The sequence below is a fragment of the Ochotona curzoniae genome, unplaced genomic scaffold (assembly GCF_017591425.1).
Source record: "Ochotona curzoniae isolate NIBS_2020 unplaced genomic scaffold, NIBS_Ocur_1.0 scaffold_2453, whole genome shotgun sequence".
Lineage (NCBI taxonomy): Eukaryota > Metazoa > Chordata > Mammalia > Lagomorpha > Ochotonidae > Ochotona > Ochotona curzoniae.
In genome coordinates, this window is record NW_024467094.1 from 33,151,168 (window position 1) to 33,177,078 (window position 25,911).

At 48.2% G+C, this 25,911-nt stretch overlaps 2 protein-coding genes across 2 annotated transcripts in view; both read left to right on the plus strand.

Moving 5' to 3' along the window:
• LOC121170481 (next to BRCA1 gene 1 protein-like) overlaps positions 1–19,246 on the plus strand; it is a 28,094-nt gene extending 8,848 nt beyond the window's left edge. Inside the window, exons 5-21 of the mRNA XM_041001739.1 lie at positions 65–87; positions 681–875; positions 1,550–1,627; positions 1,965–2,179; positions 2,656–2,823; positions 3,104–3,313; positions 5,275–5,434; positions 5,520–5,810; positions 7,239–7,388; positions 7,874–7,949; positions 8,421–8,531; positions 8,787–8,951; positions 11,841–12,240; positions 12,925–13,019; positions 13,668–13,725; positions 14,423–14,528; positions 17,758–19,246. Coding sequence (XP_040857673.1) covers positions 65–87; positions 681–875; positions 1,550–1,627; positions 1,965–2,179; positions 2,656–2,823; positions 3,104–3,313; positions 5,275–5,434; positions 5,520–5,810; positions 7,239–7,388; positions 7,874–7,949; positions 8,421–8,531; positions 8,787–8,951; positions 11,841–12,240; positions 12,925–13,019; positions 13,668–13,725; positions 14,423–14,528; positions 17,758–17,931 — 2,675 coding nt within the window. The 3' untranslated portion in view covers positions 17,932–19,246. The remainder of the gene's footprint in view (positions 1–64; positions 88–680; positions 876–1,549; positions 1,628–1,964; positions 2,180–2,655; positions 2,824–3,103; positions 3,314–5,274; positions 5,435–5,519; positions 5,811–7,238; positions 7,389–7,873; positions 7,950–8,420; positions 8,532–8,786; positions 8,952–11,840; positions 12,241–12,924; positions 13,020–13,667; positions 13,726–14,422; positions 14,529–17,757) is intronic.
• A 243-nt stretch (positions 19,247–19,489) lies between these two features.
• On the plus strand, positions 19,490–25,673 carry LOC121170482 (transmembrane protein 106A-like). The gene is made up of 8 exons (XM_041001741.1): positions 19,490–19,977; positions 20,406–20,770; positions 21,681–21,744; positions 22,655–22,808; positions 23,266–23,406; positions 23,514–23,557; positions 24,045–24,098; positions 24,429–25,673. The coding sequence occupies exons 2-8, from the start codon at positions 20,560–20,562 to the stop codon at positions 24,544–24,546; spliced, it is 786 nt and encodes a 261-aa protein (XP_040857675.1). The 5' UTR covers positions 19,490–19,977; positions 20,406–20,559; the 3' UTR covers positions 24,547–25,673.
• The last annotated feature ends 238 nt before the right edge of the window (positions 25,674–25,911 follow it).

Genomic DNA, 25,911 nt, shown 5'->3' on the forward strand with positions numbered 1-25,911 from the left:
GACTATACTTAATAGGATCTATGGAGGTGATGAAATATCACAGTGTGTATTTTTGTTCTTTCAGGAGAGTATGAAGAAGCACTTAAGGTAATGGTTATCTCATTTCCAAGTAATGTTTTAAATGTTCCCTATAAAATTTAAATCTGAATTTTATTAGCCATGAAGAGGAATCAGGAAGTACAGTGACATGTGGTATTGGGAGCCTGTGATGAATGATGCATGCTAGTGTCTTCTCAGAATGGGAAGGTGCTCTTCCGAAAAGCAAACAAAAAAAAAAACTTGACCATTTACAGTTACTTTCCTATTTTTAGTGGAAAAGCAAACAGTTATAGGATATAACTTTTTAGTTTCTCCAGTTCTGGTAGTCTGGGAATGAGTTTTTTGGACGATAGAGTCTGATATAAGAACAAATTAGACAGGAAAATAGCAACCCAATTAATATATTAAAAAAAAAAAACTCACCTAGTAAAGTGCTGTGCTAATTATCTACTTCCATGGCTTTAATAATAAAGCTCAGCAGACTAGGTATTCATGTTTGTTTATGTTATGTGGTTTGCTGTGATAAAGCAAGCAAATCACATTCCAGCTTGACTCTCCCCACTCTTCTGCTGGGTCTCTCTCTTTGAAACGTTTGGAAGCAGACTCACCCAGGGCATTTCTGTTTCACACCACACTCTCAGATGGCGGTGAAGCAGGGAAATCAACTGCAAATGCAAGTCCACGAGGGATACCATGTTGTGGAGGAAACCTCCCTCCCAGTCGTGGCAGAAAAACGAGTAGTTCCCCAGGCGGGAAAGAAGCCGCTTGCACATCGTCCTTCCCTGCTCAGAGTCTTGGGATCAGACACGAAGAACTCGGAGACTCCTGCAGCACAGGTGAGAATGGGATGGACATCTCTACCCAGTTTCCTATTTCTACATCTGTCTTTGATCTAAGTGTGCGCATCATTAAAGATTTAGGAGTAACTGTGACTGTTCTTGTCCCGATGTTCAAGTCGGATAACAGTGGTTTACCTCTAGAGAATAGGATAGCATAGAAGCTGTTTTGGCTTTATATTCTCTCATACTGTGACCCTTTTTTTGTTGTTGTTGTTTTGTTTTAAGATTTATTTTTATTATTTTTTTATTGGAAAGGCGGATATACAGAGAGGAGAGACAGAGAGGAAGCTCTTCCTTCCGATGATTCACTCCCCCAGTGAGCGCAACGGGCCGATACTATGCCGATCCGAAGCCAGGAGCCTCTTCCGGGTCTCCCACGCGGGTGCAGGGTCCCAAGGCTTTGGGCCGTCCTCAACTGCTTTCCCAGGCCACAGGCAGGGAGCTGGAAGGGAAGCAGGGCTGCCGGGATTAGAACCGGCGCCCATATGGGATCCCGGGCGTGCAAGGCGAGGACCTTTAACCACTTGCGCCACCACGCCGGGCCCTGTGACCCTTTTTTAACCATAAGTTTGTGTAACTTGACAGGAGACACCTGAAAATAGTATACTTCAGGGCAGTTACTCTAAATGGAAAAAGGAATCTACAAAATCTTAGATTGTGTTTTCTTACAGTCATTTCCGCTTGCTCCGTGCGATGCCCACCAGCCTGAAGACAAGCCCCCAGACTGGTTCACAAGCTACCTGGAGTCTGTGAGTGTTCTCTCATGTTTGGGTTTTATAGCAGCACAGTTGGCACAGTTGGAGTGTGATAGCATCCAGGTGGCTGCTGCCACAGTTGCAGGCGAAGAGTGGCAGTTGATTACTTCCAAACTTAGAGCCACTCCAGGCAAGGACTTAGCCTTTGTGATAAGGCTCTGAGAGAAAGGGAATGGGGTTCTGAATATGTAAGGGGAAGAACTTACTTCTTGATCACTTTTTTGAATCAGTTTATGTATGGGAGGGATAGGCCTTCTTCCGCTATATCTCTGTGTGCTCATTCAGTAGCTGTTACTTTATTGTGTCCCCAACTTTCTGTTCTACCTTCTAGTTCAGAGAACAAGTGGTTAAAGAAACAGTTGAGAAGCTTGAGCAGAGATTGTATGAGAAGCTTGTCCTTCAGAACCCTTCCTTGACTTCCTGTTCGTCAGAAGTCTCAATACCTGTTTCAGAGGAAACACCATTTTTGCCAGAAAATCAGTTCAGCTGGCATATGGCTTGCAGTAACTGCCAAAGAAGGATCATTGGTGTGCGCTACCAGTGTAGGTAAGCAGGGACATGCGGCCAGCTGGGTGTTGGCAAACCTTCCCACAGTGACCTTTGTGGCCCTTGGATAGGTGGCGGGAGACCACGTGCATGCTCTGCCTCGGAGCATTGGGTCTAGTAGCTCTGGAGTGGAAACAGAAGCCATTGTGTGATTTAAGGGGCAACTGTTCAGATTTTTGTATTCAGTTACACATTTGTATTAACAGAACTAGGCAACATCATACTCCAGAAAACTAAATTGTGTCAATAAGAGTAACTCCTCATTTGTTCCAAATGTTCTCATATTTTGGATCGCCCTTGGAAATAGGTACAAGGTTAAGTGTTGCTAACCTTATTAATGAAACATGCCATGGTTGGGTGACATCCTAGGCTTACTACCAAGGGGATATGAAGCCAGTGGAGGACTCTGGTCTGATAGCTCCCCGCTCAGGTACTTCCTGCTCTGCCATTCTGCCCTGGCCTTTGCTTCCCCACAGCCTCTGCCCGTCCTATAACATCTGCGAAGACTGTGAAGCAGGGTCATACGCCCATGACACTAACCATGTCCTGCTGAAGTTGAGGAGACCTGTTGTGAGTTCCTCTGAACCACTCTCCCACTCAAAGTGTTCTACTCCTCGGCTTCCTGCCGCCCTGGAACAAGTCAGGTGAGACGAGGCTGCTGGTTGGCCTGTTGGTCTTGGAGACATAAGCCACTGGTGACAATGTGTAGTGTCACAGCACTACAGCTAGCCTTCTCAGTTCTGCCCATCTTCAGTGGATGTTCAAAACGAAGGTCATTATCCAAAGCTAATGAAGTAGAGATGACAACTGTAACAGGAATTATGAAGCTAAAATAGGAGCCGACTCTGGTGGTGGCTCCAGATAACTTCAAAATTTGTGATTTTTTTTTATTTGTTTTTGAGAATTTCAATTGTTGTCTTACAGGCTTCAGAAACAAGTAGATAAGAACTTCCTTAAAGCAGAAAAGCAAAGATTGCGAGCTGAGAAGAAACAGCGTAAAGCAGAAGTCAAGGAACTGAAAAAGCAGCTTAAACTCCACAGGAAGATTCATCTGTGGAACTCAATCCATGGACTCCAAAGCCCCAAGTCTCCTCTGGGCCGACCTGAGAACTTGTTGCAGTCTCACCCCTTGATGTAAGCCCAGGGCTGGGGTGGGTGCCAAGACTTGAGGTCCAGTTTACGAAAACTATAGACTTAGTTTATTGGCAGCCACTAACACCCAACCCCCCCTTCCCGTCAAACAGTCTGTTCTCTGATCACAGCTATACTAAAGGGTGGTGTGACTCTGGCTTTGTTGCATCCTTCAAAAAGGCAAATCCAGTAAGGCTCAGAATTTCTTAGCTATAACAGCTGTTCAGTGGAGGCAGTCTGGATCTGATACAAAAGGAATTTTTTAGGTTTTCTTTATAAAGATTTATTTATTTGAAAAGTAGAGTGACAGCGCAGACATTGGTAGATCTTCCCATTCACTAGTTCACTGCCCAAGTGGCTGCAGTGGCCGGGGCTGGGTCAGGCGAAAGCCGGGGGTCTTGAACTCCAGGTCTCCTTAGTACTTGCCATCATTCCCACTCCTTCCCAGGCACGGTACGGGGGGCTGCAGCAGAAGCAGAGCACCCTGAACTGGAACCAGTGCTCTGCTCCAGGATGCCAGCCTTGCAAGAGGTGGTTTAACTTTTTGTACCATAGAACCAGCCCTCAAGCAAATGTTTTAAGAGGATCTTACTCTCTAATTTTTTTATATTTATGGAACCTTTTAATTATCCTCACAATGACTTTTTCACTTAGGATATATCCATTCTGTTTTGTTGATATTATTATTTTTTTTTTCTTTTTGGGCCTAGCACAATGGCTCAGTGGCTAAATCTTACCTTGCCTGCTCCGGCATCATTTTGTTTCCCTGCTTCTCCACTTGCCATTCCAGCACCCTGCATGTGTTCTGGGAAAGCACTAGAGGACAGCCCAAAGCCTTGGGACCCTATCCCTGTGTGGGAGACCTGGAAGAAGCTCCTGACTCCTTGGCTTTGGGTCAGCTTAACTCCATCTGTTATGGCCACTTAAGGAAAAACCAGTGGATGGAAGATCTTTCTCTCCCTGTCTCCTTATCTTTGTAAATCTGCCTTTCCAATAAAAATAAGTAAATCCGGGCCCAGTGTGGTAGCCAAGTGGCTAAATTCCTTGCCTTGACCACACCAGGATCCTATATTGGTGCAGTTCATATCCCGGCCGCCCTGCTTCCTATGCAGCTCCCTGCTTGTGGCCTGGGAAAACAGTCGAGGACAGCGCAAAGTCTTGGGACCCTGCTCCTGTGTGTGGGAGTCCTGGAAGAAAGTCTGAGCTCCTGGCTTTAGATCAGTGCAGCTCTGGCCATTATGGCTGCTTAAGGAGTGAACCATTAGATGGAAGAACTTACTTCCTGTCTCTCCTCCTCTCTGTATATCCAAATTTCTGATAAAAAAAAAATAAATCTTTGAAGAATAAAGTTTAAGGCAGATTTATAGGGAGGAAAGACAAAGAACTTCCTTCCTCTGGTTCACTTCCCACATGGCCACAGTTGTGGAGCTGAGCCAAACTAAAGCCAGGAACTTCTTCCAGGTCTCCCATGCAGGTGCAAAGACCATATTCTGCTTTCCCAGGCCAGAAGCAGAGAGCCTGATGAGAAGTGGAGCAGCTAGGACATGAACTAGCACCCAAATGGGATGACAGCATTTACAGTGGAGGTTTAAGCAGTTAAGTGTCATTAGTATTATTTTTTTAAAGATTTATTTTCACTACTAAGTCAGATATACAGAGAGAAGAAGAGACATAGAAATATCTTCCATCCAATGATTCACTCCCCAAGTGACCACAACAGCCAGTGCTGCACCGATCTGAAGCCAGGAGCCAGGAACTTCCTCCAGGTCTCCCACGTGGGTGCAGGGTCCCAAGGCTTTGGGCCATCCTCAACTGCTTTTCCAGGACACATGCAGGGTGCTAGATGGGAAACAGGGCTGCCAGGAAAAGCAGCTATGTTGGTAATCATCTCTAGTCGTGGGGTGGGATACTCAGAAACCCTTACATCCAATAGCAAGTGACCAAGCATCTGCCTTTCTGTTCAGGCTCCCCTTGCAGCCCTGTGCCCCTGTGATGCCAACACTCAGTGCAGCCTTTGTGGATGAGAATCTGCCTGATGGAACTCACCTTCAGCCAGGAACCAAGTTTATTAAACACTGGAGGATGAAAAATACAGGAAATGTAAAGTGGAGCACAGACACAAAGGTATTTTTCCCCCACAGAATGTGAAGAGGAGGGAGGAGGGAGTTGACCAAGCATTTAGCTGACCACCATCTCTGGTTCTTTTCAGCTCAAGTTCATGTGGGGAAACCTGACTTTGGCCTCTGCAGAAAACAAGGATGTTTTAGTTCCCTGCCTGAAGGCTGGCCATGTCGGAGTTGTGTCTGTGGAATTCATTGCCCCAGCCCTAGAGGGAATGTACACTTCCCACTGGCGTCTTTCTCACAAAGGCCAGCAGTTCGGACCACGGGTCTGGTGCAGTATCATAGTGGACCCTTTCCCTTCTACAGAGAGCCCTGATACCACTGAACGGGGCTTGGTGTGCACGGGCAAAGCCGCTGAGCTCAGCTGCCAGCAGGAGGTGAGTGTTGACAGGTTGTGGCCTCGTACCTGAAGGCACACACCCAGAGTTAGCTACAACATCCCCTGCTACAGTCATTCTTTCAGAAACCATGAAAGGTTGCCTTGTCCTCCCCGGGACTTAGTTATATGCTGCTATCTGACCTGGTCATCCAGGGCTTCATTTAAAAAATGCTTAGGATTTGGTGGCAGCAGTATGGCTTTCACCATACTGTGTACCACACACGGGAAAGAAGGGCAGGCTGTCCTGGTTATGGCCCTGGGCCCATCCGGTGCTTCTGCAGCCACATCAATGGAGAGCTGAGCAGCCAGCACTTCGATGTGGCATTGCAGAAGGCGGCCTCCACTGCCAGCCCACAGTGCCAGCCTCCAGGAGGCTTTTGGGTGTTTTTTTTATTGTTTTATTTGGTTTTCTTGTTTGTTTGTTTGTTTTTGTGATGTTATTTCTCAGTATTCATACTGTTTACTGTTTACTGCTGAAGTTTTATATTCTATAATTTAAGTTGTTCTCATTGGGGAAAGCTGAACAAATATATGAACTCTATATTGTGATTATTGTGACTTTTCTGTAAATCTAAAATATCAAAATAAAATGTAGAGGAACTAGAGTGTAGATAAGATAGGATTAATGTACTCATTGTGAACTTTATGCAAAACGTATTGGCACATGTATGTGGGGTGTATCTATTTATCTGTAACCATTATCCAAACAAATTAAATATTGTGGATCCGTCTTTGCTATTCTTCATACAAGTAGAGCAAAGTTGTTTTTTTGTTTGTTCGTTTGTTTGTTTTTTAATATGTAGAAGGGACTGACATGGTAGTGCAGAGGGTTAAACTGCTGCTTGGGTTGCTCACATCTGCTTTAAAATGCTCTTGGGTTTGAATTTGAACTGCTCCCTCTTCCTGTCTAGCTTCCTGCTAATGCATTCTGGAGAGCAACAGAATGTGACTCGCTGCCACCCATGTGGAAGACCAGAATTGAGTTCTGGCTTCTGACATCAGCCTGACTCAGCCCTCACTTTTACAGACATTTTAAGAGTGAACTAGAAAAAGATCTCTTTCTCAAGGGCTGGCATTGTGGTACAATGCGTTAAGCCATGGCCTGCAGTGTTGGTATCCCATATGAGGAGCGGTTTAAGTCCTAGCTGCTCCATTTCCCATCTAGCTCTCTGCCAATGTACCTAGGAGAGCAGGAGAAGATGACCCACATGCATGGGGCCCCGCCACTTATGTGGGAGAACCAGATGAGTTCCTGGCTCCTGAAACAGTGTCAGCCATTGTAGTCATTGGGGAGTGAATAAATAAGTCAACATTTAAAAACAATAAATAAAAAATGTGAAGATGCAGCAGCACCTTATGTTTGGAGGGGTCTATTGTCAGTTTCCCTCTTGAGTCTAAAATGTGTCCCAATGGTTTGTGTCTGTAGGAAGCTTTTCTTCTGAGTAAAGAAGAAAGTCAGCTCGACTCAGCGACAGAACAGACAGAAGGGACAGGACCATGCATCACACAGAAGGCAAAGAATGTTGCCAGCGAGAGGGAGCTGTACATCCCCTCTGTGGACCTTCTGACTGCTCAGGTGGCAGATTCAGCACCTTGAGGACGGGGGTCAGAAAGAGCTTTCCGGGAACGAGTCTTGACCTTATTGAAGAAATCAGCCATGGAAGCATTTTTAAAATATCTATAAAGAGGACCTGTTTCATGACTTTCATATGTACAGGGAACAGATTTCTAAGCTAAGGTTTCCTCTTTGCATTGGGAACCTTGTCCTGTGCTTCTCTACAGCTTCCCTTCAGCCTGTCTAGTTCACCTTCACCCTGCATTTTCTCTCTGCTGCCATTCAGTCATTTGCAGAACTGGTTCCCACTGAATTCCACTTGTGTGTGTACTTGGCTAGGGAGAGGCATGAATTCAAACTGAGTTGAATCCCGGGTGCTGTAGAGGTAGCCCGTAGGATCCTGTGAGGACAGAGCATGCTGCAGTGTGTACTGCAAACCCCCAGCACCTATCTTTTATTTATTTATTTATTTTGTTTTGTTTTGTTTCGTTTGTTTATTCCCCCAGGACTTGCTGTCCTTTGAACTGTTGGATATAAACATTGTTCAAGAGTTGGAGCGAGTGCCCCACAACACCCCTGTAGGTAAGAATGTCACTCGGTTCGCTTGCTTGTTAACAAGCACAGAAGTACTACAGCCTAGACTGTAGCAGTTTGTGCTTTATTCTGAGAAAACAGCAGAGAATTCCTCCCAGCGTGTTCAGCTGCACCCACGGGTCTTCTTCCCTTTGTTCCCTGTTGTCTGTCAGAAGCAGTGGGACAAGGTTATGTAAGACTTCCCCACCAGAAAAGGACCTTTTCTGTTTTCCTCCTTTTGATCTTTTTTTTGTGTGTGTTTTGTGTCTTGGCCACAGTATTTAGGATCCTTCCTGCCTTGCAGGATCTGTCTGAGCTGACTGCACACCTGGTGGTGTGGAGAAACCCTTTCTAGTGGGTGTGGAAGCATCCCAGAGTATTTGAGCTCTGCAGGGGTTCCGAAGCCTGGGCCTACTGCTTCTGGAGCCTGTCTGTGGATGCTTCCTCTAAGTTGATGGTTCTCCTGTCTTCCTTCTCCAGATATGACTCCCTGCATGTCTCCTCTGCCACATGACAATCCTTTAATAGAGAAGCCAGGCTTGGGGCAGATACAGGAAGAGAGTGAAGGGGCGGGACTTAAAGCACTTCCTGGTAAGGGGTTAACAATTTATAAAGCATTTGCATGTTCCCGTTCTGCACCACGCCTTTCCTGTCTGCTCCTTACTGACCTGAGCTTTGCACATCACTGGGTTTCTTTCCCTTGGAGTCCCCGTTTTGAGGATCCTCCCTGCCCCGCCACCATCTCATGGCACATATAGCGGTTGTTCCCTGCTTTGCTGCACCTTGAGCACTGACTGCTGAACACTCTTCAACTGGGAGCACAGACAAGGTGCACGTCTCTTTCAGATCCCACAGTGTCCACCAAGAGGAAGTTGGAGAACATTGCTTCAGTAGAAGAAGCAGAGGAAGACCTGAGTGGGACCCAGTTTGTGTGTGAGACTGTCATCCGGTCCCTCACCTTGGATGCTGCGCCAGACCACAGCCCGCCCTGTAGACAGAAGCCCTTGCAGTGTGAGTGTCCTTCATTGCTCCCACCTAGCAGAGTGGCACCTGACTTAGGGCTGCCAGGCCTGGGTAGCTAGCAGGCTTGTGTTCACTGACATTTGTGAGAAAAAAGTGTTCCATCTTCTGGTTCACTCCACAGGTGGCCACCATGGCCTAGGCTGTGCCAGGCCAAAGCCAGGGGCCTGGAGTTCCATCCTGGTCTCCCATTTGGGCAGCAGGGACCCAAAAACTCCCCCCACCTGCAGTTTCCTTGGCAGGGTCACACCAAATTAATTTAGCCCAGAGGCTGGACATTCCCCTCGTCTCTGTATATATGCCCTGATCATTAAGGGCCACATTAGAGCTTCATTGCAGACTGTGGCCAGCTGCATTGCCTGTGTTCTACAGGAGGCGCCCTGGAGCTGCTGGAGCTCCTCTGCAGCGATTCTCAGGGCAGTGGAGTCGTCTGTTTTCTCCAAGGTCAACAGTCCAGGAAATAGAAGGGAGAAGGAGGAGGACCAAATGATGTTTCTCAAGATTAAACTCTAATATGCATTGGGCCAGTTTCAGACAGGATTGGAAGAAAAAAAATTCTGATATGCTAATCACCTCTTAACACAAATCTGTAAATATCAGAGGGGTAGAACCAGCGCCATATATTTTGAGAACTGAAAAAATACAGGGAGATAGCCAGCATTGTGGCATACTGGGTGAAGCCTCCACCTGCAACACTGGCATTGCATGTTGGCTCCAGTGTGAGTCTCTGCTGCTCTGCTTTTGATCTAGCTCCCTGCTGATGGAATGGAAACAGCAGCAGCAAGTGACCCAAGCATTTGGACCCCTTCCTACACAAGTGGGAGGCCTGGATGAAGCTCCTAGTTTTGGCTTGGCCCAGCACTGGCCCTTGACCATCTGGGAAGTGAACCAGCTGATGGAAAATCCCTCCGTCTTTCCCTCTCTCTCTCTGACTTTCAAAATAAGTAAATCTTTAAATATATACATATATATATGTGCATATCTATGGGGAAATCTAAAGAAATTTTTTTATGTAGCCTTTTGAGCTAGTATATAAATTTTTATTTAAACTCTGTGTAAGTGTGTTAACTATCCTGTGGAGAGAAGAAGGAATTAAGCCACCTTGGTTTTTTTGGTTTATTTAATTTTTTTATTTTTATCCTTAATATTGTTCACAATTGAGAGGGATACGCACTCACATCGGCTTCTGATTAGGGTTGGGATAGTCGAAGTATGGAGGAAGGTGGGTAGAATACATGTTTACGTGTTTCTTTTTTTTTTTTTTTCTGTGTGTCTGAAGTGTGGCAGAGAAGGGGACTGCTCCTTACGATCAAACTACATCAGCACCACAGTCATTTGATGGTGCCTTAGAGACCCCCATGGGGGGGAAATGTTCTGAGGGTACCACTTTAGTGCTGTTGATAGTTTTAAGTTGTTTGCTTCATTGTACCGGGTTGAGAAAATCTTCTTAAGGTCTATTGGCTGACTAATTCCACCTCAGTGCAGCCACAGACCCAGACACAAAGCGTGGCCAGGACAGTTGTCCAGTCTGTTTCGCTTTCCATCCTCTGAGAAGGTTAGATGAACTGGCGATCATATCCCCCATGTGCATCTGGGCATGCTGTGTCTACTGCATGGGCATCGGCAATTGAGGAGGCCCAATCCCAATATTTACACTTGAAAGTCAAACCACATATGCTGTGATTTTCCCTGTGGCCAGGGTGTGAGTCCAGCAGTTTGTTTGGAGAATCCCCCACGAAACCTTCCTTGGGGTGACCTCAGGTTTGACTCTTGTGTGCATCAGCTAGTGCAGGATCGCATTCAGTATGTCACTTGCATCGGGCAACACACATACTGGTCTTGTCAATCCTGCCCCCAGCTCCCTCTCTCACATGAACCAACTCCCAACCCAACCCACCACAGGCCTGATCCTCACACCAGTGAGTGAGTGGGTGCTGCAGCCTAGTTGAGGTGATACTCTGTAACACCAGGCCTGCTCCCAGTCTCAGTTTTTGCGCAGACTGTCCTGCATTACACCTGGCTGTCATGCACACCAATGAGTGCTGCAACTTAGTTCAGCCCAATCCACTCCCAGACCTGGTCCATATGTATGCTTGGTACTGCTATCTTGTCCAGCCTGGCCTGCCCCCAGTGGCTCCTGTACTCAACCAGCTGAAACTGCAGCCTAGCAAGGGAGTGCCCACGGTTCCCCTGTTAGGCCCACTCCCAGCCCTGGATCTTGGCGCTTGCCAGGGCATGCTACAATCCAGCCTACATGATTTGCACCCAATCCCAAGTGCTATCCTAGCGTAGGTGGCTTGCCACTCACCCTGGCTGTCTCATATGCCAGTGGGTGCAGTAGCTTAGCCTAGCCTGGCTAGCCCAGACCTAGTCTACGTGCACACTGAAGGATGTTGCATCCCTGCCCCAAGTCTCAGCTCTCATACTCACCTGTGGAAGTAGTGAAATTCCCCTACTAGGCCCACTCCCAGCTGCTGGTCTTGCCTTTGCCAGCATATGCTGTGGCCCTGTCTGGCATGGCCTGGCCCCAGTCTGAGCATTTACTGTCAGGTGATACAGCTTAGCTCAGACCAGCCCATACCCATTCTGAGCTCTCACTGGCAGGTGCTGCTGGCTAACCCAGCTGAGCCACCTTGTTAGAAGATTCATACTTCTTCTTGGGAGCCTTGGTGTTTTGCCTACCTCATTTTGTTGAACTTTAGTTTTGCTTAATCTTCAAACTTAGAATACAACTGTGGTTCCAGCAATGACCTTTCCCTCTTCTTTCCTTTCCTGACTGTTCATAGTTCTAGCTCTTGATTAACAAAGCTTTTCTAAGTAGGGATAGCACTGGGAGCTCCTTTTAGCATCTACTTTAAAATTGGTTCTTTCATACTGTAGTGAAATTGGCCTTGCCTGAAGAGGGACTACTTGGAGACGAGAAGGAGGAAATTGTCCACATTGCTGAGGAAGAAGTTGGGGAAGAGGAGGAAGAAGATGAGCTCCAAGATGAAGTTCAGAGTCAATCCTCTGCTTCTTCAGAGGATTACATCATCATCCTGCCGGAGTGTTTTGACACCAGCCGCCCGCTGGGGGACTCCATGTACAGCTCTGCACTGTCCCAGCCAGGCCTCGAGCGCGGGGCTGAAGGCGAGGCTGGGGTCGAGGGTGGAAAGACACTCCCTGAGGAGGAGAACCAGCCACAGGAGCATCCCATCACTGACATCCTCGTGACCTCACAGACTCTGGAAACAGTGCCCCTGATCCCAGAGGTGGTGGGGTTGCCACCACCACTGCCCAGGTAACATCCAGACCCATTCAGCTGTGATGAAGTAAAGAGTGAGGGAACCAGTTCAGTCTCAAAACTATGTTTTCAGCAGCTTGGGAAGGTGCTGTTTCCCTTGGTGCACTCTGAATTTAGGGGGGAAATTTCTACTTTCTAGTATTTGTATTTATAGATTCTGAAGTTAAAGAAATACTTATTTTAGTCAACCTTAATTCTAGACTCTGCTTACTTTTGAGCCAGTTTTAAAACATCCTTGGACCCTTCTCCTGATGATTCATAGGTGTAAAGACAGCTCAATTCAAAGATTAACCCAAACATTAGAAAGTTAATTATAATTAATTATAATTAGAAAGTTAACTCCTTTATGGAAAAAATACATTACAAAATCAGATTCAAGCTGTTTTCAGTTCTGTGCTGGGTCTGTCTGAATCAGTGCTCTCCAGAAAATGATTTAAACTTCTCCCTTCATCAGCAACGCTTGACCTGGAGAGGGGGAACCACTAGGCAGAAGCCAGTATTTGTAGTTTGACTGTGGTTGAGGGGGAAGGGCACATGGGACACAGCGTTCTGATTGTTCCTGGGCCGTGAGACAGGTGAAGCCTCTGTGGAAGTTGACACTGCTCTGCTATACTTCCTTGTTTCTCCACTGTGGCTGCAGACTCCTTTTTAACTCACTCTAAATTTGTGTCTTTCTCCAAGGAGCACCGCCTGTGTACAGCATCATGGTTGCCTAGGAGTAGATTCACCAGTTACCATCCCAGCAGCCTCTCCTGCCCCTGAGGAGATCCAAGGAGGTAAGGAGCAGCCTCAGCCTCATTTCCTTTCCCTGCTGCTTTCTAACGGAACCCAGGTATAAACAGCCTGCTCATTTTTGCAGTTCTTGGCAGCTGGTAGAAACCTTCCTTTTCACTCTCCCTGCATTCTTCCCTCAAACTCGTATTTCTGTTCTACAATTAAATATTTATGAAATGAGCCCTCCTAGAGCTAGGCATTGTGCTATAATGGAAAGAGCACAGGTTTGGGGCTGGAGCACCCAGGTGGTCCCAGCTCTGGCTCCTCTTTTCCTGTCTGACCTTGCAGCAGCAGTTCAGCCAGTGTATGATACCCGTGGGTTTGTTTTCTTATCTGCAAAATCAAGATAGTAGCATTGTGAAGTTGTGTGTAGACCCTCAAGTCACTTCTAATGATTCCCTACAACACTGCACCTGAAGGACAGTGAGCTCGGGTTATTGAGTTATCTTTTTTGAGTCAGTAAACAGTTCTGGATGGTTTTTCCCCTTATCACTTCAACACCCACAGAGCTTGCATATGCTTTTTAAAAAGTTGAAAGTGCTTCAAACCTGTGATCTGGTTCCCACCTGCCTCTGGCAGCCCCACTGTGAGTTAGGAAGCAGTAGACGCTTGTGGATTCTGCATCTAACCAACAGCTCTTTTGCTTTTAGAGCCCAGAGGCTCATCAGGACTTGTAAACGGCAGACAGAAGAGCTATGACCACTCAAGGTAACGACCTTGTGCAGTCTCTTCTTCTGACGCGGGTGGAAACTGCAGAGCTGCTTCTGCTTCAGAGAGCCTCTTGAAGCATGTGCCCATCTCAGCAGGGAAGAGCCCTTGTTTCCTGCTAGGTGTTTTTTTGTTTGTTTTTTTCTCCACCTTAAAAGCTTTGGAGCAACAATGAACACAAGGTCCCGGCTGATGTTTAAAAGCATTCACATTCCAGACAAGAAAGGAGTACCCTGTGATTCACCTCGCCTTAGTACCAGGCCAAAAGCATGCAGGCCAAGCCCAGTGTGGGTCCTAGACACACCTGTCTTCCTGCTCCCAGTCACCTCAGCAGTGTCCTCACATTGCCTTTGCAAGGTCTTTTCTCTGAGGTGTGAGGTGAGCAGACAGACAGTCGGTACCCTAGAATGCCACAGTATCCCGGCTTCCAGCCAGCACTGAGATGGGCATGCGCACCAGAACAGTGGCTTACCGCAGTACTGCATTCTCTGCACTAGTGGAACTGGGCTGTACATCAAACCAAGATTTGTAGCTGTGAAAATGAGGTGAAACAATTGTGTTGTCTTTTACATGGATTTTTTTTTTTTTTTAATTCTTGAAGGAAATATTTTCTTCTCAAGGACTAGAAGCCAGATTATCTTGTAAGAAGATAATGGTTTGCATTTTGTTCAGGTGATAATGTGGATTTCCTCTGTAGGCACCAGCACGGGAGCAGCATTGCTGGAGGACTGGTGAAGGGGGCTCTGTCGGTTGCTGCTTCTGCCTACAAGGCCCTGTTTGCTGGGCCTCCCGTCACTGCCCAGGTCAGTATGTACTCCATTTTATGGAGCCTCATCTCCAAGTCACCAGTGAAATAGATGGCATCTCTCTGGGTTGTAAAGTAACATGGCATTGTGGAAAGAGCCAGAACTTAAGATTTAGTCTCGGATTAGAACACAGCTCCTCCACATTCTAACTGTATGACTTTAGACAAGTTATTGAAGGAATGAGAGGAGGACCTAAAATATAGAGACGGGAACAATCTCCAGGTGCTGGCTCTGCAAGATGATGTGAAAGATAACTCCTGTTGGGAAGCTAGCGAGGTAAATAGGTATTCACAGTACAGGCAGGATTTTAAAGAACTGATTAATACAATCAGATTTGTTTTTTAGCAAGATCTCTGTCACAGTGTGGAGGCTGGTGGGGCTGGTAAAGAAATTCTTAGGAGGGTGCTCATTTGACTCAGCAGTTTAAATGCCACCTGGGACACCTGCATCCGCTATCAAGTCCCAGACCTACTTGCAATTTCAGTTTCCTCCTGAGGCTCCCCTGGGAGCTAGGAGCTGGGAGGCGGGTGACATCCTGAGTCATTGGGTCTCTGCCAGTTACGTGGCTGGAGTCCCTGGCTAACGTCCATCCTACTTGTTTTAGGCATTTGGAAAGTGAACAAGCAGATCAGGATAATCTCTCTTTTTTTTTTTTAAAGATTTATTTTTATTACAAAGTCAGATATACAGAGAGGAGTAGAGACAGAGAGGAAGATCATCTGACCGATGATTCACTCCCCAAAGTGACCGCAACAGCCGGTACTGCGCCGATCCGAAGCCAGGATCCAGGAACTTCTTCCGGGTATCCCACACGGGTGCAGGGTCCCAAGGCTTTGGGCCGTCCTCGACTGCTTCTCCCAGGCCACAAGCAGGGAGCTGGATGGGAAGTAGAGCTCCCGGGATTAGAACGGCACCCATATGGGACCCTGGCGCATTCAAGGCGAGAACCTTAACCATTACACTATGACTCCGGGCCCTCTTTGACTCTTTAACTTTCAAACAGAATAGATTTTTTTATGATTTGATAAAGTAGAAGAAAAAGGTAGACAAGTTAATAGAAATGGCAGTACTTGAAGGATAAACCTCAAGTTTCTGGCCCACGCAGTCAGTACTAGCATTTATTAAGAGTATGTGGGGCCCGGCATGATAGCCTAGTGGCTAAAGTCCTTGTCTTGCGCATGCCTAGATCCCATATGGGCACTGGTTTGTGTCCTGGCTGCCCCACTTCCTATCCAACTCCGTGTTTGTGGCCTGGAAAAAGCAGCTAAGGACGGCCCAAAGCCTTGGGACCCAGCACCTGCGTGTGAGATTCAGAAAAAGCTCTTGGGCCCAAGCACAGCTGCGCAAGTGGTTAAGGTCCTCGCCTTGCACAACCGGGATCGCATATGGGCGCCGGTTCTATCCCGGCAGCCCCGCTTCCCTTCCAGCTCCCTGCCTGTGGCCTGGGAAAGCAGTGGAGGACAGCCCAAAGCTTTGGGACCCTGCACCCGCGTGGGAGACCCGGAAGAGGCTCCTGGCTTCGGATCAGCATAGCATTGGCCGTTGTGGTCACTTGGGGAGTGAATCATCAGACGGAAGATCTTCCTCTCTGTATCTCCTCTCTGTATATCCGTCTTTCCAATTAAAAAATAATAAAAATAAATCTTAAAAAAAAAGAAAAAGCTCTTGGCTCCTGGCTTCAGGTTGGCTCAACTCAAGCTATTACGGCTACTTGGGGAATGAACCAGCGGATGGAAGATCTTTCTGTATTTCCTTCTCTCTGTAAATCTGCCTTTCCAATAAAAAATGAATTTTAAAAAAATTCTTTAAAAAACAGAGTATCTGCAGATAGAAGGATATATTTTAGTGAGGAAAGACAATGAGTTCAATTTTAGATAATGTTGAGTTTGGGGCATGTCCAGTAAAGGTGTTAAGAATGCAGTGGATCTTTAAAAAAAAAAAATCTTTGAAAATGCTTAAATTTTAGGCGGGGAGGGTTTGGAGAGGAGTGGGGGGAATCCCTGTACCTATAAAACTGTGTCACATAGTGCAATGTAATTAATTTTTAAAAAAAGTCTTCTTAATACATCCTAAAGAAAAGAAAATGCTTGAATTTTTTTAAAAATTTGCAACAAAGTAAAGTTTTTAAATTCCATTTTCTCTGACGTTTTTGAAGCATAGCATCTGTATCACAGGGGAGACATTTCATCTTGTGATCAAAGTTTGAATGGCTCCGTGCTAGTTACAGCAAGCAACCACATGATTGATTCAGGTTGTCCACGCAAAAGGGATGGCCAGAAGCAGCCACTGAGAAGGAAGGAGGGCTGCAAAAACTTAGAGGAAAGCGTCTTAGGCAGAGACTCCACCCACATCACAGCTGGAGTTTTGTTGTTGCCGTTGTTTGTTTGTTTTTTAATGGGATGGGGGCTGGCATTATGGTAAAGCAGGTCAGTCTGCTGCTAGTGCCTGCATCCCGTATGGGCGCCAGTTCATATCCTGGCTGCTCCATTTCCCATCCAGCTGATGCCCTGGGAAAACAGTAGAGAGTGCCTCAAGTGTTTGAGCCCCTGCACCCACAGGAGAGATCCAGAAGAAGCTGCTGGCACCAGCTTCAAATCAGCTTAGCTCTGACCGTTGTGGCCACATGGGGAGTGTCGGTGGATGGAAGATCCTGCTCTCTTGTTTCTTTTTCTCTGTAAAGTGTATCTTTCAAATAAAATTTTAAAGAAGGGCGAGGGGGTAGTTAAGAGGATTTAGGAAGATGATGTGTCCGCCACAGGGCTTGGCCCAGAAAGGGTAGTAAGTAGATGTTAACTTCTCCTTGCCTGGACCATTTCTGTGTTACAGGGAGAAAACCAAAAGGTTAATAAGACTACTCAGGATAGTTTGTGACCAGTTTTATGCCTGACTCTTTTTGAGTTTCGTACAGAATAAAAGCAAATTTAGACCAGAAAGACTCAAAAAAGACAGTAAAACTTTGATTTTAAACTAAGATTGATTTATTTGAAAGGCAGAGTTACATAGAGAGGGAGAGGGAGACTGCTGGTTCACTCCCGGAAGGACTTGGGCAGTCTTCTGCCATCCCAGGCTCGTTGGCAGGGAGCTGTGTCAGAAACGGAGCAGCCATGGGGGGTGGCAGTGTTGCAGATTGTGGCTCAGCCTGCTGCACCACAGTTCAAGCCACCAAATAATAAAAATGTACACGATAAAGACCTCCGGAAAATGTGCTTTTCTTGTCTCCACACAGCCAATCGTTTCTGAAGATCAGACTGCAGCCCTGATGGCCCATCTCTTTGAAATGGGATTCTGTGACCGGCAGCTGAACCTCAGGCTGTTGAAGAAACACAATTACAATATCCTGCAGGTTGTGACAGAACTCCTTCAGGTCAACAACAATGACTGGTACAGCCACCGCTACTGAGGACTGACCTTGCATTAAATGACTTTCTGCTGCTCATGGACCATCTTCCTTCTGTCACTGGGGATGTGGGTAGAAGCCTTGCTTGTTTCTGAATCTGGTGAATCTAAACAAGACCCATTGTTAAATTATCAGGACAAAACCTGTTACAGTATTTTTTGGAGTAAATCAAATACCAGAACTTAAATTTTTGCTTTAGACATTGAATGAATAGTAGAAAGAGTTTTTAAATTGATTTGCATAAAACTCCTCCAATTTAGCGCATTGGACAGTATCACTTCTGTAGAACCCATTTTTCCCTCTGCTTGTACTGAAGTTAGTGTGCTTTCTTTGATTAATGTGGGTATTTTATATGGAAGCATCTGGTGTCAGTTTTCAAATTAACCTTAAAAGTTTGAGTCTTTTTCTCACAAGTTCTGTCACCTACCTGTAGCCTCCTAGTTACATGCCATTGAGATGACAGCCAGCGCATGACACAATATCTCTAGCCTTCCTTTCTCAGGAGGGAAGTTGTTTTCTGCAAGACCTAGACATTGGCACCGTTGTCGTCTGAACTACGGTGCATCTGAGGGTACCACCTGCCATGGCTGAGAGGAGGGGAACGCGTGCTAATGAGTTAGCCCACCAGCACCCGTGGAGCAGTGTCTCTTAGAGCAATTTTACATACATGTTTATTTAAGGAAAACTTTTTAAGTAGGTAGTCATGAAATATTTTGCTAATCCTATAGAGAAGAGGGGGAAAAATGTTACTTAAAGGGAAAGTAAATTTTAACAGTTACCTTTTTTGCTTCATGTCAGAGCAAATCCTATTTTACAGTACATTGGGGAAGGGAAGGGCAAGCAGGCTCCTGCCACAACCTCCACAAGCGTGAGGAGTAAGCAAGTGAGCATGCGAGGCACAGGGCAGGCCCATGGCTTCTGGAGTGTTCCAGATCCGTTCCGAAGAGCCCAGCCCCGGAGAGCCTGGAGCAGGAATGGGGGGCTGGGAGTTTTGCGAAGTCTGGATGAAGGTCAACTTCCTGAAACAGTTCAGCGCAAGTGGGAAAGGGCTGGCTGCTTAGGGCCCAGGTGTAGATGGAGTCTTGGGCTCAGGTGAAGGAAAAGGTTAATGCCGCTAGAAATGGTATTCATGAACGTGACTTCCAGAAGAGTCTGAACCCCAGCGCAAAGAAGGGAGAGTTGAAATAGTATTATTGACCACGGTTGGTATTGATGACAAATGGTGATTTTAATAAACCATTAGCCCTACGATGTTCATTTATGTTGTGATTCTTGGCTGCTACTTAATAAACCAGAATTCTTCGGATTTATAATGTAAGCCAACCAGGCTGTGTGTGCATAATTTAGACCGTTTTATATCGGGTTTCTCGGGGAGAGAAGGGCAGGATGTGTGTCATTGGGTCCACTTCGGGCGGGGCCTGTCTTGACCAGTGCGGGTCCAGGAGGGCTCGTGGTCTCAGGCGGCCACTGCCCCATTGTGCCTGTACATAACCAGTTAAAGAGTGTTGGAAAATGTTTGAAACTCCTACCTGGGCTGCTTGCTCCTTTGGGGAAACCGGCCACAGCCGGGGTCGAGGGGCGGGCCCGCAGGGGGAAGGGGCGGAGCGTCCCGAGGCCCCCGTCAAAGCTTGCGGTGAGGACGCGGCTCCAGCTCCTGCGATTTAGCTGATTCAGCCCGCAGTGGTTTCCGCCGCTGCCATCTGCCGGGTAAGGCTCTCCCCAACCCTTTTCGCCTTCATTTCCGGAGACGAACCCGGAGACGTTCCAGCTTCCTTGCTCGACGCACAAGTGTGCGCGGGATTCAGGCTTGCCTAACGGTCCTCTGGGTGTCTGGCGGGACTAGGAATGCCCTCAGTGTCGCCCCCACCTTTTCCCTATCATCCACCCTGTCGGACCCATGGCTGAGCTCCCGAGCAAGGGGAAGCAGCTCGGCCATCTGGAGAGACCCTGGCTCCCGGCTTTGCTCCAGTGCGGACGGACGTTCGCCCTCCTGTCCCAAACTCTGCAGATCCTCACCTGGAAGAAATCCGGATCGCGCTGCTGAAGCAGGTGAGGCTTCCGGGTTACAGCGGAGGAGCTGAGTGCTCCTCACCCTGCCCAACCAGTTCTGCCACCAGTCTGGAGTCCAGTTTTAGCTTGTCTCTTCCCTAGTGAAGACAGTTCCCCTTCCCCCAGGCCTGCTTTCTGTCTGCCTGGGAAAATGAGGTGCTTTCTCCCGGACTACCTTTAAGAACGGACATGGCCACACCTGGGACTTTGAGCCTCCTGTCTCCTTATTTGAGGAAATCCTGTCTTCTTATTAAGCCAGCAGCCACCCAGGCCCTTGCACACCAAGTAGAGGGCACCCTAACGGCAGCTTTTCCAGCCCCTCACCCTCCCAACCTTATCCAACTTCCAAGAGATATAGTTCAGCAACTTTGGGAGGAGTCCCTTAAAGTGAAATAACTTATGCTGTTCTGCTGTTGACCCTTTTGTAGGCGGATTGAGCTGAAACGCACTGAGTCCCACCAAGACTTGAGATTGCTTAACTCGTTGAACTCCTTGCCAATCTTGAGAACTCTAAAGCCAAGGTTACTTCTGGTGTCAGTGCTACCTTTGGTCTTTCTCTTTGCAGAAAGTTCCCCCTGAGCCATGGGCGAGGTGTTCTCCCAGCCAGGCTTTCAGCAGGAGGATGAGAAGAAGTTGCTCCTACACCCCGACACAGCCGTGGGTGTCAAGGCTGCCAGCTACTCCAGCACTGCTAGCAGCAAGTCATCTTGTCCTTGTGTGCCTCGTGAAGGCGCTGCTGCTGTGGGTTTTGTGACTTGTCCTACCTGCCAAGGGCATGGGGAGATCCCCCAAGGTGAGTGAGTGGTCCAGTGTTCTGGAAATGAACTGTGATCCACACACACAAAAGCGCTCTGCCAGCTACTGCGGGACATATCTCTGAGTTTCTTTGAATGGGGTTGGAGCGTCTAGCTCTGGGCTTCCCAGCCTCGGGTTGGTCGGGGAAGAGCTAGCCATCCCTCTCTTCTCCTGCCCTACCTATACAAGATCTTCAAAGAGTTTCTAGGGGTGTGTTTGGCACAAAGGTTAATACCCTACTTAGAATGCCTGCATTCCGTGTCAGAATGCCTGGGTTCAAATCCCAACTCCAGGTCCAGCCTCTTGCCAGCACACATCCTGGGAGGCAGCAGGCGATGGCTCAAGCACTTAGTTTCCATGTGACCTGGACTGAGGTCCAGGCTGAAGCCTGCCCCAGCCCTGCTACTGTGGGCATTTGAGCACCGAACAGTAAATGGCATCTCTGTCTCTCTTCCTTTCAAACAGATAAATAAAAAAAGTTTGTAGAAAACATGTACTATAAAGGAACTGTGTGGATTTCAAAATTGAGTCCACATAAACCTGTCTTGCACTTCTATTTTTGCCCCTGCATTTCTGAAATACCCTCGTTGTCCGCAGTGGTGTGGGGAAGTAGGGGCTCCAGCCACTGCCTGAACCACACTGTGCATTCAAGAAGTTACAGATTACTTCTCCAAAGAAGCAGCATTACCTGGTGACTTTCAGAGTCTTCACACTGGCTCATGAAAAATCTCACTTCCACCCAAGTGGTTGGGCATCCTCCAGGAGGCACTTTGGTGCTGCCCATTCTGCTGTGTGGCAGAGGGCTGACACTGCTGCCTGGGCTGGAGGGGCTTTGGGGCAGGCTGGTACAGGAAGCATGTGGCATGGCTACTTCCTGACCCTCCCACTGACCCATCTTCTCTCAACAGAGCTGGAGAAGCAGCTGGTGGCCCTCATCCCTTACGGGGACCAGCGGCTAAAGCCCAGGCACACGTAAGCTCCTCTTCCTCCCCCAGCTCTATGGGCCATCGACCTTGGGGACTACTCCACTGGTGGGTCTCCCCCAGCTCACACATAGTAGTTCCCTGTTTCTACAGATTTTCCTAGGAAATCCTGCAGGGGGTGCTATAACAGATATCCACTTTCCCTTGATTTGATCATATACAGTGTGTGCATGTATGGGAACATCACGGTGCTCTCCTTGAATACAGTTACGTGTCAGTCAGAAGTCAGATAACACTTGAGAGAGGTGTCAGTAGCACTGGATACAGCAGATGTCCCCTGAGGATCACTTGATGTCCTTACCGGAACTTTACTACTCCCTGGTACATAACTCCCTCTCCAAGGAAACCTCTTGGCTCTAAGAGGTGGAGAGCAAGTGACCCTGACTCTTGTTGGTTGGACAAAATGATCTTCGTAAGGGCTTCCTTGCTGTGGCACTTTGGACCTGCTTGATCTCTTCTCAGGAGAGAAAATGCAGAACTCTGATAGTTCATGTGGACTTATTTCTTCTGATGACAATAGCTCACATTCACCAAGATTTTGCTATGTGCTAGGATCTATGGTTAATGTATTTTCACATTACGGCTCATAGGAGAATTCTGTGAGGCAGGGACAGTTAGCCTCATTTTATGGACAAGGAAATTGAGGCGTAGGGAGGCTGAGCAGGCTGCTCAGCATGATAAAGTCGGTGGGAACAGAGCTGGGAATGAGGCCAGGCTGCCTGTTGCTTAGTCTTGTCTTCCTACTTGCTCTGGGACATGTCTGGGGGAGTGAAGTGTGGGTTTGTTGAGTGTGTGTGTGCGGGGGCCACCCTGTGTCTGGAGAGCAGTGTTGGGACCACCTCTGCAAGGCCCCGAGAGTTCTGAGCTCACTCCTCGGCCCCGGTCTCGCTTTGCCACAGGAAGCTCTCCGTGTTCCTGGCGGTGCTCATCTGCCTGCTAATTACCTCCTGCATCATCTTCTTCCTCTTCCCTCGATCCATCTCTGTGCAGCCTGCAGGCCTCAACTCCTCCACGGTGGCTGTGGACAAGGCTGACATCCACCTCAACATCACGGTGGGTGGGTGCCCTCGGCTCCGAGTCCCTGCCCCAACCTCCCAGGGACACAGCTCCCCTATAATCTTCACCTGGTGTTGCAGCTCAGCCTGTAGCACTGTATCACTAGAAGGTGTTGAAAGGAACAAAAGAGATGGGTTGGGACTGTGTGCAGTGAGGGGTCAGAAGCAGGACCAGAAAAATAAATGCCAGGGTGGGTGGGAATAACAGTGCTCAAGGCTAGCGAATGGAGAGAAGCCTCGCAGGGTTGAGTGGGATTCTCAGCCAGCTTAACCTCTGAGCGGTGACCTCTCACCCATGTAAACCTCTCTGAGAGGCTCCTAGTTCTGATTTGTGTGCAAATAAGGCCTGTGAAGGTAGAATAGGGGGTCAGGCTTGAAAGCCAAGCTCTATAGCTGCTTTTCTCTTCGACGAGTAGGCAGTCTTAAAGCCTCCTTTTCCTCATCTTCCTCCCCAGAATATTTTAAACATCTCCAATAGCAACTACTACCCCATCACCGTGACCCAGCTGACCACGGAGGTTCTGCACCTGTCCCTTGTGGTAGGTCAGGTATCCAATAGCCTCCTCCTGCACATCGGCCCTTTGGCCAGTGAACAGGTAACTCCCCTTCCCCTTGGCCCACTCTGCTCACAGGTGCATGGATGTGTGTGGTGGGAAGTGGGCAGCCAAAGGGGGAACTAACCATGTGCCCATTTGGTTGACAGATGTTTTATGCAGTAGCCAGCAGGATCTGGGATGAAAACACTTAGTGAGTACCGAGTACCCCTTGATCTCTTCTTCCCCAGCCTCCTGCCTTTCTTTGAAGTTGTTCATACCTGCCAGGTTGCCTGAGTGCTCACACAGTAAACTGTAGCCACAGCTTAGCCCATTCCCTCATGGTCAAGGCTGCCCTGTGTGAGGGCTCAGCCTCTTGGACGTACATTGGACTGAAAACCAGGCTGTAATGTGGTTAATCGTTACCAAGGTGACCTTGGGCGCTTCTGTCTGAATGGCTGAGGAAGATGAGCATTTTCTTTGCTGTTGAAGGAGGCTCCAGCAGGCAGGAGCTGGAGTGCCTGGCAGCCTGTTCCCCTTAGGGGGTGAGGAAAGGGGTGGAATGGTGTTTTCAGGGCTCCTGCTGGAAGGGAAGGAAGGGATCTAGAAGACAAGGAAACCGATACCTGCCCTCTCCCCTGAAAGGCTGTTCCCTGTGAAGGATGGTCCCAGTGTTCTCACTCTCTTACTCTGTCCCTCAGCAAAATCTGTACCTGGCTGAAAATCAAAGTGCACCACGTGCTTTTGCATGTCCAGTAAGTAGACTTGGAATGTGTGCATCCCCTCTTGTCCTTCCTGCCTCCCTCTCACCCCGGCTCCACTTCTAGCCAAGCTGACTCCAGGCACTGTGGTTACCTCTTGTGGGGAAGAGCAAGTCTGGCCCTGTGTCAGTCTACCTGGGCCCCAGGCTGTCTGGCAGCTGCAGGAACACGGGGGAGATGGCCCATGCAAGGACTTAGCAGGGTGGGGAGCAGACAGGAGGGCAGGGAGAGGTCCCCAGGAGCTGACCTCCTCCACATAGCCAAGCAGGGCGGGTGCTCTCCTCTTCCTCCCACACATACCAACAAGACCTGCTTCCTCCCCAGGGGCACCCTGACCTATTCCTACCTGCGCCACTCCGAACAGCTGGTCTTCCAGAGCTATGAGTACGTGGACTGCCGGGGAAACAGCACGGCATCCCACCCAGGTCCCCACCCTCTGTGAGCTGTCTGTGGTCCCTGTGCTCCAGACCCCTCCATGCAGGCCTGGTTGATGTCTACCAGAACTCCACGCTGCCCACAGCAGGAGACTGGAGACTGCCAGCCAGAAGCCTCCTGCAACCTCCGGGTACCACTTTCACTGTTTCAGATCCCCCAGATTCCATCCATGACTGTGTTGGATCCTGCTCCCTCTCAGCCTTGACCTGGCATTGTAGTCTTGAGCTGCCTGCAAGGCCCCAGATCCATGCCTGCCCTTTCTGTGCTCAGTCCCTTGGTTGCCAGGCTCCCTTGGGGCTGGCCCTCCTCCTGCCTGAACATGGACAAGACTGCAGGTTTTCTGCCTTTTAAAAGATGAACCCTTATCAAGTTCCCCCACCCAGGTGATAGCAGTGACTTGGGACAGCCAGCAGCTTTGATGGGATAGTCAAAGCACTCCTGGCTTGATCATTTGGCAAGGTGATGATGCCAGCCTGCTTTTCTCTGGCCACTTGTCCTCTGCCCATCTGGTAGGAAGACCCATCAAAGCCCTCTGTTGTTTCTGATTAATGCTGTCCCTGGTTTCTAGGAAGACAGGGCTATTCTCCAGTGTTAGCATCTCTTTTGTGAAACAGTTTTACCAAAGCAGCAGGGAATGGAAGGAAGACACCTGCCACCCGCTGAACCAAGCAGGAAAGACAGAGCCAACACCAGAATCATTTTTAAAAGTCCTGATGTGGCAGAGGAAGGCTCCTAAGCCTGCAACTCTGAGCCTCCATGAGAAGACAGGGCCAAGTCAGATGGCTGGCTCTGCTGCTGTCTTCCAAAAAGAGTCTCCAACAGACGGAGCTGTCCGTGTCTCAGCAAAGCTTGCAGACCCTGTAAGTGTGGAGCAGCACATCCCCAAGATGGGGCCAGGCCCTCTCTTCCCTATCACCCGAGATAAGCCCCAGATTCCAACCAGCCTCCTAGTGGAGGGGTATGTATTCTTGAGCCCAGCAGGAATGGCATTGGCTCACTGGAGATGGCTCGGTTCTTCTCAAACAGGTAGAGAGACAGTAGATGTCTTGTGGGAGAACTAATGGAGAAGCAAGGTGAATGGAGAGAGGGTGAAGGGCTGACAGAAGCTGGTAACTAGCTGGCTAGGGGACCGAGGGCAAACAGGGTGGTACTGGCTGGAGCTGCTGTGTGCATAGGTTGGAAAATGCAAAAGATTGATATTGTTCAATAAACTTATACTGACAAGGGCTGTGTTTTAATGGACTTGTTTATTTTTAGATTTATTTAGGTGAGAGGCAGAGAGCAACAGAATTCCCTCTTGTGCTGCTTTATTCTCCAAACCCCCGCAGCAGCCTGGGCTGGGGTGGGCTGAGCTGAAGCTGCAAGGTCTCTC

What these genes read in the sequence shown, in the direction of transcription:
- LOC121170482 (XM_041001741.1), top strand. Translation starts at nt 20,560, where the DNA reads ATGGGCGAGGTGTTCTCCCAGCCAGGCTTTCAGCAGGAGGATGAGAAG. An exon ending in ACATCCACCTCAACATCACG is followed by an intron (nt 22,809 to 23,265) that starts GTGGGTGGGTGC and finishes CTTCCTCCCCAG; the next exon opens with AATATTTTAAACATCTCCAA. An exon ending in GCCCTTTGGCCAGTGAACAG is followed by an intron (nt 23,407 to 23,513) that starts GTAACTCCCCTT and finishes TTTGGTTGACAG; the next exon opens with ATGTTTTATGCAGTAGCCAG.